The sequence below is a fragment of the Mesoplodon densirostris genome, chromosome 13 (assembly GCF_025265405.1).
Source record: "Mesoplodon densirostris isolate mMesDen1 chromosome 13, mMesDen1 primary haplotype, whole genome shotgun sequence".
Taxonomy (NCBI): domain Eukaryota; kingdom Metazoa; phylum Chordata; class Mammalia; order Artiodactyla; family Ziphiidae; genus Mesoplodon; species Mesoplodon densirostris.
The window spans coordinates 15064693-15083811 of NC_082673.1; the positions used below are offsets into that span (position 1 = coordinate 15064693).

General features: G+C 44.9%; 1 protein-coding gene across 13 annotated transcripts in view; it reads right to left on the minus strand.

Moving 5' to 3' along the window:
• Nucleotides 1-15303: 15303 nt before the first annotated feature.
• The window catches only part of NCOA2 (nuclear receptor coactivator 2), a 283479-nt gene continuing 279663 nt past the window's right edge, over nucleotides 15304-19119 (minus strand). For all 13 annotated transcript variants that reach the window (XM_060115470.1, XM_060115473.1, XM_060115461.1 and 10 more), the window contains one exon: nucleotides 15304-19063. In XM_060115470.1, the coding sequence (XP_059971453.1) occupies nucleotides 19052-19063 (12 nt within the window). In that variant the 3' untranslated portion in view covers nucleotides 15304-19051. The remainder of the gene's footprint in view (nucleotides 19064-19119) is intronic.

Genomic DNA, 19119 nt, shown 5'->3' on the forward strand with positions numbered 1-19119 from the left:
TGATCATTCTTATCAAAGGGGTGGTGAGGGGCGGGCCCCTCTACTGGTTTCCCTGGTAACTAATGACCTGACATGAATTCCCCTATAACTGGTAACCTCCCCTTCCCTGCCAGGAGCGGAGACTGAAGACGGCCGCCATGTCCTGCGCGGTCGGCCTCACGCGGTGCGGTGTCTCTCAGGGACCTTGCTTCAGACACGTAAGCTCCCCCATCCATTAAACCATGGATGTCTGTGTTGCTGACTCCGGGCTCTTTCTTTGGTCTTGAAGCTGGGCAAGCACAGGCCTTGCAGGCCTGCGGGGTGCCGCCCAGCAATTGGCAAGGAGACCAAGGAAACTCCCGTTAGCGCCGAGATGTCGGGAAATACAGGCCGGGGATGGAGACTTGGGGGGCTGTCCACTGACACGCAGGGACCCAGAGTTGCAGCGGTAATCCCGTAAGTTAAGGGGAAATCCCAGGGGAGCTGTCCTTGCTGAATGGGGGCTGCCCAGAGATCTGGAGAACAATGGCCTCTATTGGCTGTACTGTTGTATCAAAGTGAGCCTTTTGTCATTGGTTCAGCCACCTCTCCAGAAGGAACTGGTATTTCTCTTGTGCCTTTGAGATGTAAATGATCTGCCTGACCTCTCTGGAACTTTAATTTTGTGTGATCTTTAAGAGTAAAGGAGAAAAAAGAGCTTTTAGGTAAACGCTATAGAAATAATCGTTTTGGGAAGGTCTATATAAAATAGTCTCTCCTTGGGCTTCCCTGGTGGCGCGGTGCTTGAGAGTCCGCCTGCTGATGCTGGGGACACGGGTTCGTGCCCCGGTCTGGGAAGATCCCACATGCCACGTAGCGGCTGGGCCCGTGAGCCATGGCCGCTGAGCCTGCGCGTCCGGAGCCTGTGCTCCGCAATGGGAGAGGCCACGACTGTGAGAGGCCTGCGTACCGCAAAAAAAAAAAAAAAAAAAAAAAAAAAAAAGTTTCTCCAGGCACTTCCCTGGTGGTGCAGTGGTTAAGAATCCAGCTGCCAATGCAGGGGACATGGGTTCGAGCTGTTGTCCGGGAAGATCCCACATGCCGCGGAGCAGCTAAGCCCGTGCGCCACAACTACTGAGCCTGCGCTCTAGAGCCCGCGAGCCACAACTACTGAAGCCCCAGCTAGAGCCCGTGCTCTGCAACAAGAGAAGCCGCTGCAATGAGAAGCCCGCACACCGCAAGGAAGTATAGCCCCAGCTCGCCACAACTAGAGAAAGCCCATGTGCAGCAACGAAGACCCAACACAGGGAAAAATAAATAAATAAATAAATAAAATTTAGACACTTTCTTACATCATTGAAAAGTTGAGCTCTCTGAGCTGTACTGCAGACCAGGATAAAAACCACAGGAGGGTGTGGTGTCATCTGAGAACGTGGTCACTGCTTGTATTTTGCTTAATTGTCACGATCTCCCGTGTGCCGGGCCTGTTAGATGTCTTACATCTTGTTCCTAGTCTGAGGGAAGAAATCCATTTGAGGACTGAGCAGCAACGCTGGCCTCACTGCAAGATGAGACTAATTGCTGGGTCTGCAGTGAGATGCTCCTGTCATCCTCCTCTGGACTTGCATGAAAAATGGACCCAGCTACTGTGACTATGCAGGGACTACGGACCATGGGGGAGAAAGACTCACCACCTTCCTGTCCCACATGCCAGTACGTTAGAAGGACCCCCATTGGTAAATGTTAACTGTACGACTGGCGCCCATGAGCCCACATGGGCTATGCTGTGTGGAGTGGAATCGGCTGGCTTCTGGACACACGAGTCCAACTAGTGGGATTAGCTGTTTTTGTTTGGGAAGACCTAACGCGTCCGCCCCTAATGGCACTCAACATAGCATGGGGTGATAGATCTGTACTGTGGCTGCTGACTCCGGGCTAGGCCACCAGAATGTTTCTTTTGAAGCTGGGCCTTCTCCTCCCCAAGGACGTGGCTCTGGTTTTATGAAAACCAGGGATGGCCTTGCCTTCCTTATGACCAGACAGGGCCCTGTTGCTGTTGACTCCCTTTGCTTTGAACCAGTAAGCGCTTGGCTCCAAAATTAGCCCACCTCCTGACAAATGAGTGTTGTGAGCATGCTGGGTATCGTACCCTTGACACTCCTTGGCTGCTGCTGTCTGTATTGTGTCTGTGGTATCTGGTTGCTCTGCCCTATGTACCTGACTCCAGGGATATCGCAGAAGAGGGGTGGATCGTAAGGGCCGTGCAGGGCACGTAGGGGTGGAGTGTGTGGCCAGGCCACTCAGGATGGCTGTTCCCCTGCTGTCTGTCCATCCCCTGCCCGACCAGTGCCTGCTTCACCTGCACCTGCTCATAGGAGTGACCTTCCTACTACTTGTCCCAGGCCCCAGCTGGTGATCATTCTTATCAAAGGGGTGGTGAGGGGCGGGCCCCTCTACTGGTTTCCCTGGTAACTAATGACCTGACCTGAATTCCCCTATAACTGGTAACCTCCCCTTCCCTGCCAAGAGCTGAGACTGAAGACGGCCGCCATGTCCTGCCTGGTCGGCCTCACGCAGTGTGGTGTCTCTCAGGGACCTTGCTTCAGACACGTAAGCTCCCCGCCATCCATTAAACCATGGATGTCTGTGTTGCTGACTCCGGGCTCTTTCTTTGGTCTTGAAGCTGGGCAAGCACAGGCCTTGCAGGCCTGAAGGGTGAAGCCCAGCAGTTGATAAGGAGACCAAGGAAACTCCCGTCGGTGCCGAGATGTCGGGAAATACAGGCCGGGAATGGAGACTTGCAGGGCTGTCCACCAACACATAGGGTCCCAGAGTCGCAGGGGTGATCCTGAAAGTCAATGGGAAATCCCAGGGGGGCTGTCCTTGCTGAATGGGGGCTGCCCAGAGATCTGGAGAACAATGGCTTCTATTTGCTGTACTGTTGTATCAAAGTGAGCCTTTTGTCATTGGTTAAGCTAGCTCTCTAGGAGGAATTGGTATTTCTGTTGTGCCTTTGAGATGTAAATATCTACCAGACTTCTCTGGAACTTTAATTTTATGCGGTCTTTAAGAGTAAAGGAGAAAAAAGAGCTTTTAGGTACTCTATGGAAATAATGGTTTTGGGAATGTCTATATAAAGTAGTCTCTCCGTGGGCTTCCCTGGTGGCGCAGTGGTTGAGAGTCCGCCTGCCGATGCAGGGGACACGGGTTCGTGCCCCGGTCCGGGAAGATCCCACATGCTGCGGAGCAGCTAAGCCCGTGTGCCAGAACTACTGAGCCCACATGCTGCATCTACTGAAGCCCCGCCTAGAGCCCATGCTCTGCAACAAGAGAAGCCACCGCAATGAGAGGCCTGCACACCGCAAGGAAGTGTAGCCCCGGCTCGCCGCAACTAGAGAAAGCCCATGTGCAGCAACGAAGACCCAACACAGCGAAAAATAAATAAATAAATAAAATTTAGACACTTTCTAACATTATTGAAAAGTTGAGTTCTCTGAGCTGTACTGCAGACCAGGATAAAAACCACAGGAGGGTGTGGTTTCATCTCAGAACGTGGTCACTGCTTGTATTTTGCTTAATTGTCATGATCTCCCCTGTGCCGGGCCTGTTAGATGTCTTACATCTTGTTCCTAGTCTGAGGGAAGAAATCCATTTGAGGACTGAGCAGCAACGCTGGCCTCACTGCAAGATGAGTCTAATTGCTGGGTCTGCAGTGAGATGCTCCTGTCATCCTCCTCTGGACTTGCATGAAAAATGGACCCAGCTACTGTGACTATGCAGGGATTACGGACCATGGGGGAGAAAGACTCACCACCTTCCTGTCCCACATGCCAGTACGTTAGAAGGACCCCCATTGGTAAATGTTAACTGTACGACTGGCTGCCTATGAGCCCACATGGGCTGTGCTGTGTGGAGTGGAATCGGCTGGCTTCTGGACACACGAGTCCAACTAGTGGGATTAGCTGTTTTTGTTTGGGAAGACCTAACGCGTCCGCCCCTAATGGCACTCAACATAGCATGGGGTGATAGATCTGTACTGTGGCTGCTGACTCCGGGCTAGGCCACCAGAATGTTTCTTTTGAAGCTGGGCCTTCTCCTCCCCAAGGACGTGGCTCTGGTTTTATGAAAACCAGGGATGGCCTTGCCTTCCTTATGACCAGACAGGGCACTGTTGCTGTTGACTCCCTTTGCTTTGACCCAGTAAGCGCTTGGCTCCAAAATTAGCCCACCTCCTGACAAATGAGTGTTGTGAGCATGCTGGGTATCGTACCCTTGATACTCCTTGGCTGCTGCTGTCTGTATTGTGTTTGTGGTATCTGGTTGCAGTGCCCTACATACCTGACTCCAGGGATATCGCAGAAGAGGGGTGGACCAAGATCGTAAGGGCCGTGCAGGGCACGTAGGGGTGGAGTGTGTGGCCAGGCCACTCAGGCTGGCTGTTCTCCTGCTGTCTGTCCATCCCCTGCCCGACCAGTGCCTGCTTCACCTGGACCTGCTCACAGGACTGACCTTCCTACTACTTGCCCCAGGTGCCAGCTGGTGATTGTTCTTATCAAAAGGGCGGTGAGGGGCTTCCCTGGTGGCGCAGTGGTTAAGAATCCACCTGCCAATGAAGGGGACATGGGTTCGAGCCCTGGTCCGGGATGATCCCACATGCTGCAGAGCAACTAAGCCCGTGCACCGCAACTACTGAGCCTGCACTCTAGAGCCCGCAAGCCACAACTACTGAAGCCCATGTGCCACAACTACTGAGCCTGCGAGTCACAAGTACTGAAGCCCATGCGCCTAGAGCTCATGCTCCACAACAAGAGAAGCCACTGCAACGAGAAGGTCGCGCACCGCAACGAAGAGTAGCCCCCGCTCTCGGCAAGTAGAGAAAGCCTGCGCGCGGCAGTGAAGACCCAATGCAGCCAAATATAAATACTAATAAGTAAAGAAAATTTATTAAAAATTGGGGGGTGTGCCCCTCTACTGGTTTCCCTTGTAATAATTAGCCCACCTGTCGTCGATTCCCCTGTAACTGGTAATCTTCTCCCTCCGCCACACCCCCAGAGCAAAGACTGCCGCCATGTCCTATCCGCTGGCAGCTGCACACGGTGGGTGTTGCTCCAGGACCTTGCTTCAGACGTGTAAGCTCCCCCACCCATTAAAGTACTGATGTCTCTGCTGCTGACCCCAGGCTTTCTTTGGTCTTGAAGCTGGGCAAGTGCAGGCCTTGGAGGCCTGCGGGGTGTAGCCCAACATGTCCTAAGGTAATTGTTTTTTTTTTTTTTTTGCGGTACGCGGGCCTCTCACTGTTTTGGCTTCTCCCGTTGCGGAGCACAGGCTCCGGATGTGCAGGCTCAGCGGCCATGGCTCACGGGCCCAGCCGCTCCGCAGCACGTGGGATCTTCCCGGACCGGGGCACGAACCCGTTTCCCCTGCATCGGCAGGCGGACTCTCAACCACTGCGCCATCAGGGAAGCCCGGTAATTGCTTCTTCACTGTGCCATTTCAGATTACCAAAGTTGCATAAGAATGCTGTTTCTGATAGCTGGAGAAGCCTGTGCTGTTTACGCAGCCTTACACATATTGTCTGCCGTTCAGTCAAACCTGAGGGAGCTCCCCGGTGGTCCAGTGGTTAGGACTTGGCACTTTCACTGCTGTGGCCTGTGTTTGATCCCTGGTCAGGGAACTGAGATCCCACAAACCACGTCGTGCAGCCACAATGTAAGAAAAAAAAAAATTCTGAGACACACAAAAAAGCCTTCCGAAATAAAAAAGAGAATGCGCTTGCCACATTCATTGGCCGTGTACCTGGTGCCCTAGTCATCTGCAGCAACAGTACCACATCCAGCACAGGAGCTGTGAGCAGGAAGTTAAGTCGGTTAAACCTAGGATAGTGTATGGTTGTGCTCCAGGCTGCATCACCAGGGGCCACGCTGGTGAATTACAGGGACTATATCCCACCTCCTTTAGGTCTTTGATGGTGGTGCTCATCGGTACCATCCCTCCTCACCGCAAATCAATATAGTTTTTGATTTACTGCCTTGACTGGACGTCGGTTTTGAAGTTTCCACTGTGCTTTCTCTATAGTCTAGAAGCCCAATACGGGGGTTATTCCAACTGCCAAGTATGTAAATTTGTCTTGTACACTTGGGGAACTGGGGGGAAATGCCCCCTGGGAGGTCCATGGAACCAGTGGGCCCACTGTGAGTGAGACTTCAGCCAGGACTCCATTGACCACCTGGTCCCTTGGACCCTCCCGTGGACAGAGGTTCAGGATGACGCTTGTTCTCACACGTCACTGTCACCTCATCCTGTGCCCATAGTCCTCCAAGTGTCTGCTTCTTCCCCTTTCCCCAGTGTAGAGTCACCCGAGTTAATGACTGTAGCTCCCTTGGGGGAAGCCTGGGGAGTCATCCTGTTAAAGATCCTGGCCGTGGTGTGGCGGGGTTCTTATTCCTAACAACCTGGCCATCTGTTCAGTCAGTGGGTTTTAGATTTGAAAATTGCCTCAGGTCTGAGAACTGAACAAGGGACCATGACTTCTTCTTCTTCTTTTTTTTTATTAGTTTCTGCTTTATAACAAAGTGAATCAGTTATACATATACATATGTTCCCATATCCCCTCCCTCTTGCGTCTCCCTCCCTCCCACCCTCCCTATCCCACCCCTCCAGGCGGTCACAAAGCACCGAGCTGATCTCCCTGTGCTATGCGGCTGCTTCCCACTAGCTATCTACCTTACGTTTGGTAGTGTGTATATGTCCATGCCTTTCTCTCACTTTGTCACAGCTTACCCTTCCCCCTCCCCATATCCTCAAGTCCATGCTCTAGTAGGTCTGTGTCTTTATTCCTGTCTTACCCCTAGGTTCTTCATGACATTTTTTTTCCCTTAAATTCCATATATATGTGTTAGCATACGGTATTTGTCTTTCTCTTTCTGACTTACTTCACTCTGTATGACAGACTCTAGGTCTATCCACCTCATTACAAATAGCTCAATTTCGTTTCTTTTTATGGCTGAGTAATATTCCATTGTATATATGTGCCACATCTTCTTTACCCATTCATCTGTCGATGGACACTTAGGTTGTTTCCACCTCTGGGCTATTGTAAATAGAGCTGCTATGAACATTTTTGTACATGACTCTTTTTGAATTATGGTTTTCTTAGGGTATATGCCCAGGAGTGGGATTGCTGGGTCATATGGTAGTTCTACTTGTAGTTTTTTAAGGAACCTCCATACCGTTCTCCATAGCGGCTGTACCAATTCACATTCCCACCAGCAGTGCAAGAGTGTTCCCTTTTCTCCACACCCTCTCCAGCATTGATTGTTTCTAGATTTCTTGATGATGGCCATTCTGACTGGTGTGAGATGATATCTCATTGTAGTTTTGATTTGCATTTCTCTAATGATTAGTGATGTTGAGCATCCTTTCATGTGTTTGTTGGCAATCTATATATCTTCTTTGGAGAAATGTCTATTTAGGTCTTCTGCCCATTTTTGGATTGGGTTGTTTATTTTTTTTTTATTGAGCTGCATGAGCTGCTTATAAATTTTGGAGATTAATCCTTTGTCAGTTGCTTCATTTGTACATATTTTCTCCCATTCTGAGGGTTGTCTTTTGGTCTTGTTTATGGTTTCCTTTGCTGTGCAAAAGCTTTGAAGTTTCATTAGGTCCCATCTGTTTATTTTTGTTTTTATTTCCATTTCTCTAGGAGGTGGGTCCAAAAGGATCTTGCTGGGATTTATGTCATACAGTGTTCTGCATTTTCCTCTAAGAGTTTGACAGTTTCTGGCCTTACATTTAGGTCTTTAATCCATTTTGAGCTAATTTTTGTGTATGGTGTTAGGGAGTGATCTAATCTCATACTTTTACATGTCCCTGTCCAGTTTTCCCAGCACCACTTATTGAAGAGGCTGTCCTTTGTCCACTGTATGTTCCTGCCTCCTTTATCAAAGATAAGGTGACCATATGTGCGTGGGTTTATCTCTGGGCTTTCTATCCTGTTCCATTGATCTATCTTTCTGTTTTTGTGCCAGTACCATACTGTCTTGATTACTGTAGCTTTGTAGTATAGTCTGAAGTCAGGGAGCCTGATTCCTCCAGCTCTGTTTTTTATTCTCAAGATTGCTTTGGCTATTTGGGGTCTTTTGTGTTTCCATACAAATTGTGAAATTTTTTGTTGTAGTTCTGTGAAAAATGCCAGTGGTAGTTTGATAGGGATTGCATTGAATCTGTAGATTGCTTTGGGTAGTAGAGTCATTTTCACAATATTGATTCTTTCAATCTAGGAACATGGTATATCTCTCCATCTATTTGTATCATCTTTAATTTCTTTCATCAGTGTCTTATAATTTTCTGCATACAGGTCGTTTGTCTCCTTAGGTAGGTTTATTCCTAGATATTTTATTCTTTTTGTTGCAATGGTAAATGGGAGTGTTTTCTTGATTTCACTTTCAGATTTTTCATCATTAGTATACAGGAATGCCAGAGATATCTGTGCATTAATTTTGTATCCTGCTACTTTACCACATTCATTGATTAGCTCTAGTAGTTTTCTGGTAGCATGTTTAGGATTCTCTATGTATAGTATCATGTCATCTGCAAACAGTGACAGCTTTACTTCTTCTTTTCCGATTTGGATTCCTTTTATTTCCTTTTCTTCTCTGATTGCTGTGGCTAAAACTTCCAAAACTATGTTGAATAAGAGTGGTGAGAGTGGGCAGCCTTGTCTTGTTCCTGATCTTAGTGGAAATGGTTTCAGTTTTTCACCATTGAGGACGATGTTGGCTGTGGGTTTGTCATATATGGCCTTTATTATGTTGAGGAAAGTTCCCTCTATGCCTACTTTCTGCAGGGTTTTATCATAAATGGGTGTTGAATTTTGTCAGAAGCTTTCTCTGCATCTATTGAGATGATCATATGGTTTTTCTCCTTCAATTTGTTAATATGGTGTATCACGTTGATTGATTTGCGTATATTGAAGAATCCTTGCATTCCTGGAATAAACCCCACTTGATCATGGTGTATGATCCTTTTAATGTGCTGTTGGATTCTGTTTGCTAGTATTTTGTTGAGGATTTTTGCATCTATGTTCATCAGTGATATTGGCCTGTAGTTTTCTTTCTTTGTGACATCCTTGTCTGGTGTTGGTATCAAGGTGATGGTGGCCTTGTAGAATGAGTTTGGGAGTGTTCCTCCCTCTGCTATATTTTGGAAGAGTTTGAGAAGGATAGGTGTTAGCTCTTCTCTAAATGTTTGATAGAATTCGCCTGTGAAGCCATCTGAGGGACCATGACTTCTTATGGCAGAGACTGCATTCAGCCTCCTGCTCTCCATTCTTTCCTGTCTTGATTATAGATGTTAAGTCGATAGCTCTTAGTAGGGAAGAGTGGGTCCCCTTTTCAAGCCCAGAGATTTGGGGGCTTCAGAATCAGCAGCAACCATCTAGATGTCTCTACCCACATTTCAGGGTCCCAGGTTTCCCTACCAGGGCCTTGCCTTTTGCATAACAAACCTGCCTTAATTGAGCATTTGAAAACTCCAATAATAAGCTCTTTAGCCTGCCCCTCAGCTGTGTCTGCTCTTCCACTGCAGGAGAGGTTCTCTGGGTGCCGCCACGGAGGCTCTGTAGTCTTATTTAGTGATAATTGCCCCTAAACGGCCCTCATCAGCCTAATTATCCCTGTGCAGGACAGCAATCCAACTTGGCAGTGACCAGCCTTCTCCACGGTCTTTGTAGGCATCCTCTCACCCCCAAATCTTTTTTTTGTTTTTTCGGTACGCGGGCCTCTCACTGTTGTGGCCTCTCCCGTTGCGGAGCACAGGCTCTGGACGTGCAGGCTCAGCGGCCCTGGCTCATGGGCCCAGCCGCTCCGCGGCATGTGGGATCCTCCCGGACTGGGGCACGAACCCGTGTCCCCTGCATCGGCAGGCGGACCCTCAACCACTGCGCCACCAGGGAAGCACCCCCCCCAAATCCTTTGAATGCCTTGCATCATCCCACCTGCTGTAGCCTTGCCCTTCGCTGGCACGCCTTCCGAGGTCCCCACCAGTGAAATCTTCAGCAACTGAGCCGCCACCTTGTGCCAAGGACTGTCTGTGTCCTATTTGCTGGCCAAGATGATGTCCGCTTCTACTGGCCGTGAGTGAGCCCCTCCCACGTCCTCATCTCACTGCCCGCTTTCTTAGATCACTTACGTTAGTCTGCAGCCTCCAAGAAGCAGTCGCCGAGATGCCATTGGATGTGCAAGCAATTTGGTAGGTGAGATGCTTGTGAGGGAAAGTAGGGAGGATTCCAGAGCAGGCCAGAGGAAGGAGCAGAATTCTAAGAAATCTTGGGAAGGCCGTGTAGAGTCCTTGAGGCAAAACTGCTCATCAGAGCAGCTCCATCTCCTGGGTGGGTCTGCCTTGTTATTCCTGCTGCAGCCAGTCATTGGCTGGGAGCTGCCTGGGGGGAAAGGTAGTGTAGCAGCTGGGCCCTGGGCTGATCACACTCCCCCTGCACAGCAGATCCGAGGGGTATGTGTTCATGGCTGCTGCAGTGTGTTTCTCATCACGGCTTGATGGAGTATGGTGACCCTTGTCTCTGTACTCATGTCTTAGAGGCACTGAAAGATGTTTGGAAGCGTAGTGTATGTGGACCGGATCGCCAGTTGTGGGCTTTGCTGTAAGGTGACCTGGGAGTTTTCATGGGCAACCGGAGATGTTAGTCTCGGCGTGTCTTGCCTTTGTAGCTGCTCAGATTCCCTTGTGAAGACACTTAGGCAACCAGGCAGGAGAGTGTGTTCAGGAAGCTAATTTGGTGAACATTCTAACCGAATGTTAGAACATTCTAACATTCACCTAATAATATGCTGTTTTCAGTATGGTGCCACCCCCTGATCCCCGTTAAACTTTTCTGGAGAAGACACCTTAATTCTGCTGCCCAGGTTGGGAAGGTTGTTTGCTTGGAGTGGATCTGCCAGCTTCTTCACTAGGCTTCTCATGCCCACGTCCGAAGACACCTGCTCATTTCTGAGTCTCTGAGAAGTTCCACAGTGAGACTTTGTTTGCTTCTTGCCGTTACTCACTTTGGCCCAGCACTCAGCTGTGTCAGGTCTACGAAATGAGTGAGCACTCTTCCATTTGCTTTCAACTGCCAAACCTTTGTTGGAGTAATTTCTATTCCTATTATCCTTGTCCTCATGGGTTTGTGCTTTTGTAGAAAGGCCTTTACTGTTTTAGTGGGATTTGGGAGGGACCTGAAATGAAGTCATGGGTCCAATCCTCCATTAAAAAAGAAAAATTTATTATTTATTTATAAATTTATTTATTTTATTTATTTATTTTTGGCTGTGTTGGGTCTTCGTTGCTGTGTGCGGGCTTTCTCCAGTTGTGGCGAGCAGGGGCCACTCTTTGTTGTGGTGCGCGGGCTTCTCATTGTGGTGGCTTCTCTTGTTGCGGAGCACAGGCTCTAGGCACGCAGGCTTCAGTAGTTGTGGCACGTGGGCTCAGTAGTTGTGGCTCGCGGGCTCTAGATGGCAGGCTCAGTAGCTGTGGCCCACAGGCTTAGTTGCTCCGCGGCACGTGGGATCTTCCCGGATCAGGGCTCGAACCTGTGTCCCCTGCATTGGCAGGCGGATTCCCAACCACTGTGCCACCAGGGAAGCCCCAATCCTCCATTTTTAATTGGTATCTTCAATAGCCTTTTAGCTGGCTTCCGTACTGACTTTTCTCCACGCAGTAGCTAGTCTTTTAAAGACACAAATTAGGGCCTCCCTGGTGGCGCAAGTGGTTGAGAGTCCGCCTGCCGATGCAGGGGATACGGGTTCGTGCCCCGGTCTGGGAGGATCCCATATGCCGCGGAGCGGCTGGGCCCGTGAGCCATGGCCGCTGAGCCTGTGCATCCGGAGCCTGCGCGTCCGGAGCCTGTGCTCCGCAACGGGGGAGGCCACAACAGTGAGAGGCCCGCATACCGCAAAAAAAAAAAAAAAAAAAAAAAAAAAAGACACAAATTAGATCACATTACTCCCTTGCTGAAAACTCTCCAATGGTTTCTCAATACACAGAATAAAATCTAAATTCCTTGCCTTGGCCTATAAGATCGTATATAATCCAGCCCCTGGCTGCTTCTTGGTACTCATCTCCTACCTCTTATCCCATCAGTTATCTTCTCCAGCCACACTGACTTTCTTGCTGTCCTTCAGACATCAAAGCTGGTTCCTATCTCATAACCTTTGTATTTGCTGTTTGATCTACCTGAAACATTTTTCCCCCCAGATTCTTACAGGTCATGCTTCCTCACTTTCTGATCTCTGACCGAATGATTAAAGGGTCAGTTTATCAAAAGGACATATAACTGTTATGTATATATGTACCTAATAACAATGTTTCAAAATAGAAAAGCAAAGATGATATAATTAAATGGAGAGACAAATGTACAATCATAGTTGGAGACCTTAACACTTTTCTCTTACTGATAGAAAACTAGATAAAAAATTAGTAAGGGACTACTTACATGCTGTTCACAGGGTTTAAAGTAAAAGGATGAATAAAGATACAGCATGCAAAACTAATCCAGCATTAACATGCTTATATATCAGGTAAAGAAAATAAGATTACTAGAGATAAAATAGGGCATTATATAACAATAAAAGGGCCCATTCATCTTGAAGAAATGTTTATGTGCCTCATAACACCACTTCTGACTACACGAAGACAAAATTAACAGAACTAAGAGGAAAAAGAAAAACTCAAAGCCATTACTGGAGACTTTGACAGGATAAGTAGATGAAATGTGTGGGATGTTGCTCAAAGCAGTAAACAGAAGAACATTTATAATCTTGAAATACATGTATTAGAGGAAAAAAGGTTGAAAATTGATAAGCTGTTCATACATCCTTAAGAAGTTAGAAAAGAAAAACTTGCCAAAATAAATGAAAAATAAGCACAAGCACAAAAAAGGTTCAAATATGCAGTAAGTGGAATAAGAGGACATCTCAAAGAATGCTATGGATTTAAAGAAGAGGACATTTTAAACAATTTGCCAGAAAACTCCAGGCATATGGCTTCAGTGATGAGTACTACTCAAAATTCAAAAAATACCAATCTCACCAAATTTATACAGACCTTCGCTTTGGAGGTCAGAGAATTTATACTCCCACTAAAGTCCATGGAAGTATTCATGGCTATACTAAACTTAACTTTTTGCCAACTGGATGAATGAAGAAGTTCCGTATTGTTTTAGTTTGCATTTTATTGATCACTAGTGATGGTGAGCATCTTTTAATATTTAGCAGCCGTTTTTCACTCTCATGTGTTCATAATCTTTACTTACTGCCTATTATTTTTCTCATTTATTTTTGTAAACTTTATGTTCTTAACATTAGTTTGTTTCCCATTACACTTGCTGTGTCTTCAGTTTCTTGATAGAATATGAAATTTTTTTTTTTTTTTTTTTTTTTGCGGTACACGGGCCTCTCACTGTTGTGGCCTCTCCCGTTGCGGAGCACAGGCTCCGGACGCGCAGGCTCAGCGGCCATGGCTCACGGGCCCAGCTGCTCCACGGCATGTGGGATCCTCCCGGACCGGGGCACGAACCTGTGTCCCCTGCATCGGCAGGCGGACTCTCAACCACTGCGCCACCGGGGAAGCCCAGAATATGAAATTTTTATGTTTATTCTTAATAATTTTTTGTTTTGTCTTTTAAAGAATGACTTCACTTTTCCAACAATGTACACATGTATTCTTCTAATTTTATATTTCATTATGTTTACACCCTTGATCTATGTGAAATTTGTTAATATTGTGAGGGAGTTAACTTGTTTTCTCCAAATGTGGCTGTCTCAACACCATTTTTTTTTTTTTTTTTTTTTTTTTAGAACAGAGACTCCTACTGATAAGAAATGGCATCTCTATCATATATTTACCTACATACAGCGACCTGTCTCTGGGCTCTATACTGTTCTTCTGATGTATTTAGCCATTTCTACGTAAGTACACTATAGTACTCACCAGTATGTTATAGAATGTTTTTAGAAGTCTTTTTTCTTCTATAACATTTCCATTATTGTACATCTTATCTTCCAAATGCATCCTACTTTTTGGATTTGCACTGGAATTGTAATAATGCGGGGGCAGGAATTGATGTATAATACTGGGCTTTCCTTTTCTAGGTTCATGGCATGCCTCCCCTTTTCCAGGTCTTTTATATCTTTTTGTAAAACTTTGCAGTTTCTTCACAAACATCGTTCACACTTCATGTTAGGTATAATCTTACTTTATAATCGTTGTTTATTGGTTATTGTAAATGGGGATTTAAAAAAAATTGGGTATTAGTGTGAATGGAAGTTATTGCTTTTTGTATGTTCCAGCCATCTGAGCTTCTTTACTCATTCCAAGAGCTGGGTGGTAGATTCATCTGGGCTTTCCCCATAGGTGGTCAAATTGGCTAAAAATGTTTTACCCCTTCTATTCCACTAGTGATGCCCAAATTCTTAGCACGGGTAGTGGGCCTCCTTAGTTTGTTCTGATTTTAATTCTTTTAATATCTCACCATGAAGTAAGATGTATCACAGTGGGATTGTATCCAATAACTTCAAATAACTTTGGGACATTTACTCTGCCTAGAGGTCTTACTTTTCCTTGAGGTTTTCTCAAGAATGTGGGCTGAAATTTATCCTATGCAAATTTATCAAACAGCATCTATTAAGTTAATCATGTTTTTTTCTTCTTTTACTTTGCTAATATAGTTAGTAGCACAGGTTTTTCTAATCACTCATTTTGTTTCTGGTATACTTTAAAAATTGTATAGTATTGTATTTACTATAATATTTCATGTAGTTTATGACCTGGGTTTTAAGTATTATACTTGCATTGCTTATCAACTATTAACAAACCAATCTATTAAAACCATCATGATTATTCTAATGCAAAAAGTATAACCTTAATAAGCCAGTCAGGAGTCCACAGTAGTCTCGTACATGTTTTTGGAGAAGTGGGGATGAGCAGTGGTGGCATCATTTAGGGCTCACTTAGATCTGGCCTGTGTTTGCCATGGAGTTTGTCAGATAACCTTAAGCAGGACAAACCCCTCTTGGCTTCAAACTGAAAATCTAGAAAATGGGTCATTGAGATGACAAATGTTAACAGGCTGGGAACAGTGTCAACTACTGTATAAACGTTGGAAATTATTAAATTACACATCAGGTAATTTTATATTTAACTGCAATTATGAATGAAGATACAATATAAACACATGAAAATCTCCAAAGCCATGTAAAACCCGAAGGCATTAAAATTTATTAAATGATGCAATAACAACAGAATTCTTTATTTACAATAGCATTATTTAACATCAAATAAGCAAATAGCATCAGCAAAGCAATATTAACTTGCATAAATGTATTTAAAATTTCTCTGAATATATCTACCTTTTGCATAAACTGCTCACACTAGAAATACAAACATCAATGCAGGTGAACAAAGTGATGTTTGGAGTCAACTCCATTTTGAAAATAAATCACAACCTGCAACACTGTAAGCTTTCTCCTGAAGAACCATAGTTAATATATTGCTTAATTTTACCATTGTATAATCTTTTCATATACACACATCTCAGATGCAAGTTCATGAGGAACTGTACAAATAAAACCCACAAATGGCATAAGAAAAAAAAAAGACAGTTAAATGTTTGAAGAAATGTATCATCATCACCATTCGACAACATAAAGGTTAAGTGATGATCCACCTATTCAAAAAATTGTACACAGTTCACTATACAAATATAATACATCGGACAGCTATGTAGGAATATACAAGACTTAAAAACAGATCTAAGGCATTATGCTAGATTTTAGCATTTTGAGGTTCTTGCACATAGCTTTTACCTGTAGTAAGAAACTTAAAAGATTTCGTTTTAGTCTATAAAGAAACACCAGGGAGAAAATTCTAATTAAAATCGAAGCCACTACAGTAATTTTCTTTTGTGCAGAGAATGCTTTGCTCTTAGGCAGCATACTACCATACAAATACTAGAAAATTTTAAATTCACACCAACAATTAATGGCTTAAGTTGCATTTCAAAATTGATTGTGTATCTTTGGGTTCTGCAAGGGGATCTGTGCCACCCATTTCATGTGTTAAGCCCATAGGAACTCCGTTTTTAAACACATTAAAAACTGCATTATATAAACTGCAAAAACATTGCTTTCAATTGTTACAGGCCGTAAGAGATACACGTGGGAGGGGGCATTTTCATCTTCGAGTTCAACGAATTCATTGCAGGAAAACAGCTCACTTCACTTTTTCAACTTACCACATCACATGAACACGTCGATGAGTTTCACAACCAAGTTAATGTATGTATACTTTTCACATTATGTGTTTTTCACATTTAGTAATATAAGTAAAACACTGATTATTTGTTCTATTAAACGAAAACCAAGTACTCAGTCTAACAAGTTTATTGTATACAGCATGAGAAATACTGATCGTGGAGGGACTGATTTGGCTTTTGCTTCTGTCATGATCAATGTGATCAGAGGGTTCCTTCACTGACTTTTCTTCTCTTAATTAGATGTGAAATCCACGACCTGATCTGAGCCATAAGAGAACCGATCATCTCTTTTCCTTCAAAACGGTAATGATCATGAATTATTCCAAATTACCAGTATCACAGGTTTGCAGATTTGTCTGAATTGGGACTGACAGTAGAACACAGTGGGCGGAGGAATAAACAAGAAAAGGTACACAGGTGTTTTTGGACAGTGTTCTAGTGAAAAGGGACTTAAAACTCAAAACGAACAAATCCAGTTTAAGCTCCATTTCCCTTCTGTGTGAAGTTAAAGTCATTCTAATTCACGCGTTTCTAAAGATCAACTTGGAACTGGTCACGTGACACCTTGTATGACATAAGCCTTGTGGTGCCAGTGAGGGCACGGAGTTCAGGGCCAACATCTGCCCGTGTTTTTCGGTCACAGTTGGGCGACCCAATGGTTCGGTTGAGAAAAGCAGAGCCTTTCAAGAGGGACATGTGAACTGGTGGCCCCCAAGAAGTGCTGTTCCTCGGCCACCTCCCTGTAGTGAGACCCCCTCAAGTGGAAAAAAGTAGCGAAATGCAAAATTTTCCGAAAATTTCTTTAGTATGGAGCCACACTTTCAGACTGTCTACTTACCATTCATCTTTGGGCTATACCTCTTTCTATACTTCCATGATCTGTACATATAGAGAGAGATATACGTATAAATAGGGGTAGTTTGTATATTTTTCACCCTGCCACAAATAAGGAATCAAATTTCGAGGAAAAATCTCTCTGTTCCTAAAAAGCCTGGCTAATGAGATATAAAATGCTTTGCTTTTTAGACATCAAAAAGACATCATTCTGAAATTAGGTAAGAAAGTATGTGTATTAGGGGTTGGGGAGAAATTGCTCAAAAAAGGTCACCAGTTTCTTGGTATTACAGTTTTCTGAAACTGATGCCAATTAAGAAAAGATTGTTCCCCTACCAGAGTGGGCAAGAAAAACAACCAGAAAAGTGGCCTGCTTAGTAACACGTAGTCTTCCTAAGGTTCATTAAGAAAGAATATAAACATATAAAAATCAAGAATCGGTTTCTATAGCGGCTGCGTATCCTATAGATTAGATAAATGACTTATGAGCAGAATCACAAGGTTTAGAAAATAAAAAGTCTTTAAGTCTACAAATTAGGTCTAATCGAGGCCGTGACAGCCTTTACAAAACACCTTTAGGAGACACTGCTATGAAGAGATCTAATTTTAATACTGAAGTACCTCATTTTGGAGTCAATTCCACAATATGTATACCTCACAAAAATTATACAATTAAAACACTTAAGTTCTCAACTTAAATTATTGCTTGTTTACATATAAATTGGATTTTATGTACCTTACAAAACGTCGGCTTAGTCAGCACTGCTAAAAAACAAAATAAAAAACACATGGTGGAGGTGAAATCTGTCGTGATGTCTGCTGTCAACTGTAAGCACACTATTGTTTTCTCCTGTTTGGTGGACCGGTGTTGCCGGGGGAGAGAATGAATATGCTTTCAAAGCACGTGTCCAAAGCCTGACGGGTGTCAAGTCCTAACTTGGCTCCTCTCCTTGCCAGTAAATGCCTTTTCCTGAAAGTTAAGAGTCAGCAGTTGGTAAGTGGCTGGCAAAACACGTAAGGAAATAGTAAAGGGCTTACCTGGTTTCTGTTGCTTTTATTTAAAAACAAACAAACAAACATGAGAGTGGGGAGAACTGGGGAAGGCGGAGGGGAAGGGACGAGGCGGGGCCCGATTCAAGAGGAGGTGCGGATTCTAAGTGAATCTGGAAATGAAAACTATTTCTTCTTGAGTCATGATTTGGGTGAACTAGTTTGGTTTGAATCAGGAAAAAAAAGAGGAAAAAGAAGTACTTGTTACTGTTAACAGCCCTCCCACAGGCTCCTTTTCATCCATTCAGTAACTGGAAACGCTTTCCAACATGGTCTTGAGAGCTTTCTACAAAGATACAACTACGATTTCTTGGTCTTCACTTCTTGGGTGTCTCTGTACATAGGGCGCGGTCCATGGTCTCCCCTGCTTTTATCCCAAATGAAGGCTTAACTTAAATCATCTGTAGTTTGATTTTTTTTAATTCTTTTCTTCCCCCCAGAAGAAATCTTACTCTTTTGGACTGGACTGGTTAGCCAGGGAAAACAAAGCAAGAAACCAGTGTCTGGAACCAGACAGGAACAGAACAAGAGCATGGGTGTTTTCCTTAAATACATACATTTAGATACATTCAATCTGACACGGGTATATGAAGTCTGCCTGTCAACATTTACTTTGCAGGAGAGATCTAAGTTGCACTAAGGTGAATGCAGTGAACAGACTGACAACTGTCCGGACGCGAGCTGCAGACCGTCTGTCAACACAAGAGGCAGCTCCTCCTGCAGCAGCCGAGGGGACTCCACCGGGGGAGCGGGGCCCAGGCCCGTCTGCCCATCTTGCTCTGGCAGGACTGGATGGCAGGTCGGTTGGGTAGAAACAAATAGACGCAGCTCTCCAGACTGGTAAGCATCTTGAGCAAGTGAGCCCAGTCAGCTGAAGAAAGAAGCAACCAGCTCCCTTCAGTGTCAGCAGTATTTCTGTAGGAAAACAGAGTGGTGTAATAGCGTGGGATTTTTGGTAAGATCATCATAAG